This window comes from Gavialis gangeticus, unplaced genomic scaffold (assembly GCF_001723915.1).
Source record: "Gavialis gangeticus isolate Ggan-Ray unplaced genomic scaffold, GavGan_comp1, whole genome shotgun sequence".
NCBI lineage: Eukaryota > Metazoa > Chordata > Crocodylia > Gavialidae > Gavialis > Gavialis gangeticus.
In genome coordinates, this window is record NW_017729024.1 from 19812549 (window position 1) to 19815925 (window position 3377).

The 3377-nt window shown below is 46.9% G+C and overlaps 1 protein-coding gene across 1 annotated transcript in view; it reads right to left on the reverse strand.

Moving 5' to 3' along the window:
• Positions 1-556: 556 nt before the first annotated feature.
• XRCC4 (X-ray repair cross complementing 4) overlaps positions 557-3377 on the reverse strand; it is a 436070-nt gene continuing 433249 nt past the window's right edge. The window contains exon 8 of the mRNA XM_019516927.1: positions 557-693. Coding sequence (XP_019372472.1) covers positions 588-693 — 106 coding nt within the window. The 3' untranslated portion in view covers positions 557-587. The remainder of the gene's footprint in view (positions 694-3377) is intronic.

Sequence of the window (3377 nt, forward strand, 5' to 3'; positions counted from 1 at the left end):
TTACTGTTTTTGAATAAGCATCTCAATGACTCAACTCCTGGGCTGTGTTTGAATTGTGTTGAGCAACTCAAGAAAGTGGGCAACTATTAGGGTGAATACAAAGGTAGAGTGTTTCCTGAGGACATGCGAGGTGGGACTTCCAGATGTCCTTCAGACTGAATTTCCACATCTGGGTATAAAGAAGTCCTGGCCATGTCCTTTTTCCTCAGACACATTCTCTGTCCTCGAGACACTTATAGTAATCCACTGTAACAGGCCTATGACCTTGTAGGATTCTTTTATGAATTTTCATTCACACCCTGAACTGGTTTCAGGCTACTTTGCATCACCAGAATGACGCTAAGATATGAATGGCAGAATAGCCCAAATGTTGCAAGCTCAAGAAACTAAAATTCTGGGGTGAAAAATGTGGACAATGGATGTGTACCTAGATGGACTAGAATAATGTATCCTTATTTAGAAATAACCACCTTTGCACGGGGGTCTTAAGTCAGTTTCAGCATAATAAAATGTTACGGTTTAACAGCTTGTTTTGACTATAAATCTTATTCTTTCAGTTTCTCACCAAAAACAGACAAAACCCATAGTTAGATGTCATCAAAGAGATCCTCCGGCTCAGCAGTATTTTTTGGTATTTCCAAAGACATCTTGATTGAGTGCTTGCCTCTTGCCTCTGGTGGATCAGGATTAGGTCTAGAAGTTAAAATAATGATATTTCTAAAAACAAATGTAGATGCACAATTAAGAAATCAGGCACTAACACAGAAAAGTCAATCCTTTGTCTATTCAGAGATCTTTTGTTAAGGTTCAACATAGGATCAACATATACATGTAAAACATTGCTGAGATGTCAGTGTGTCTCTAAGTTTGCTAGGTGAGACTCTGGAGATTTGGAGTGAGGTGCTAGCCACATGCTGATGCCACCCAGCCATGGGTGAATCTAGGATTTACTCTTCAGTAAATCCTAGATTTACTGAAGAGTAAAAAACAGTATGCAGGTGTTGCATACTGTTCCTCAACAATGGGAACATGGGGCTGAGGTATGGCTGCAGCCCCTGGGCCAGCAGGGGATACTGAGAAGCTGGGCTGGAAGCAGGTGACCAGAAAAGGGGTGGACCTACCCCTCCACCCACTGCCACCGTCCCTGGCTGACCTGGGGGTGCAGGGGTGGGAAGAATGACTCCTGCCCTGCTCTAACTGGGGGGATTTGGGGAACAACTGAGTGAGCAGCTGTGCTTGGCTGGGAACAGTGGTGGCGATGCAGTTTACTCCTTCCAGCCTCTGCTCCTTGCCTGTTGCCTCCTTCCCTCTCCAATGTTCCCCACTAATTGGAAGTGGGGGTAGGAGGGGAGACCTATGTGCCACTGCTGTCCTTGGCCAAGCCTGGCTCTCTATTCATCAACATGGGGCAGAAGCAGTTCAAGAAAGGCTCTAGGACTCTCTCCCAAGACTGCATCAGCTGGGGACAGGAGTGGCACTGTGCAGGTTATTCCTCCCAGCACCTGCTCCTGGCCAGTGGGGGAAAACTGCAAGGGACAGGAAGGGAACATGCATTGGAAGGAGGAACCTATGTGCTGCACAGGTGGAAGGTGGGTACAGCTGCACTGGCACACCCCTCTGTACCTCCCCCTATACCCAGTTCTACCTCTTCTCATTTGACCCAGGTTCTGCAGTCAGTCCTTTCCGAGCACCTGGATGCAACTGGGGACTGGATTCTGGGGAACTAAGTAAAACTGAATCCAGACAGGACAAAGGTGATGGTAGGTAGATTACTGAACCTGAGGTAGAAACTAGGACATATATCTTTGATGGGGTTCAGCCTCCCCTTCTCACTCATATTTGCAAACTTGGATCCTGCTGCACCTGGATCTTCATGTGGCAGTGGTGGCCAAGGGCACCAACTGGTGAGAAAGCTGCAATGTTTCCTTTCAGATCTGACCACCACCATCCTTTGCAACCTCAGGGTTGCCCTACTGCAGTGCACTTTACATAAGGCTGTCTTTGAAGACCATCCAGAAGCTGCAGCTGGTGCAGAATGTAGTGGCCTACCTTCTGCAGCAGAATGGCTCCCCTGAAGTGTATAATGCTGGCTGGAGTCCATACTGGCTCCCAATAGCTTTCCAGGTGAAATTCAAGTGCTGATTTTGACCTGTAAGGTCCTAAATGATCTGGGCCTTGCATATCTAAGGAGCTACCTTTTCCATTATACCCCATCACAATCCTTAAGGTCAGCAAAGAGCAACTCCTGCAAGTACCATCAATGTGCCAAATCTGTTAGGTGAAAATGCATGGAAGATCATTCTCAGAAGCTGTTCCTTCGCTCTGGAACTCCCTCTGTCTTGAGGCCTGCTACAGCCTGAACCTGGACATCTTTCAGAAGTGCTGCAAGATTTTCCAATTTGGGTAGGTATATAGCAAACAAAACTAGGCTGTGACAATGTTAATAGGGTCTTTGTTTTATGTTGATATTCTAGGTGCCTTTTTAGTTGTTTTTCTCTCTTGTTTGTTCTCCTGTTTTATAAGTTGCTCCATTCTCTTATTGTAAGTTGCTCTGAGCCTTTGTTAGGAGAGGCGACATGCACACTGAATAAAAATAAATAAATAAATAAATAAAGCAAGCAAGCAAATACCACCAGATTAACCTCCAGTTACTTTAACACCCCTTATTCTTAGGACACTGAACATGACAATTTCACTTAGAATGTGAACAGGAAGAATGAGGTAAAGTCAAGGAAGTAAAGAAATATGAAAAGCAGCTATTTATGTCACTATTGACATACATCACAATTTGGCAGTATTTAGGTCACTCCCAGGACTGTTTTTTTCTTCCACAAAGACTGATGCTGAATTAGTTTCCTCTTTAATTGCCTTGATGCATGAACACCACATGCCCCAGAGGCTGGGGGGGCATGATGAACTTCCGCAGGCAGCGGCAGCGCTATCGGCAGCAGGAGCATGGTGGTGGCAAGCGGGGAGCTTCTGCAGGTGGCCACAGCACTGTTGGCAGTGTGTGGGAGGGGTGCTGAGCACCAGCCACCAGTTGGCAACCATCCACAGATGCCACCGGCAGTGTTGGCGGCGGCCAGTGGTGACTGCGGACCACCCACAGATGCCATGGGGCAGGGGTGGGGGGATGGCGAGCAGTGACTGCCTGCAGGCGCCACTAGCAGTATTGACAGGGCCTTTCCGCAGGGGGTGCACCACCACGATTAGGGGGTGCACGTGCACCCACGTGCACCCCCTACGTGTTGCCAATGCCTTGATGTTTAGCTTATACCTGTTGTCTACTAGTTTTTAGGAACAAATTTTAAGTCCCTGACCTCCTGCTCTGTCAGTTCAATGCTAGAATTTTTATAGTTGTGGTTGCACCAATGATC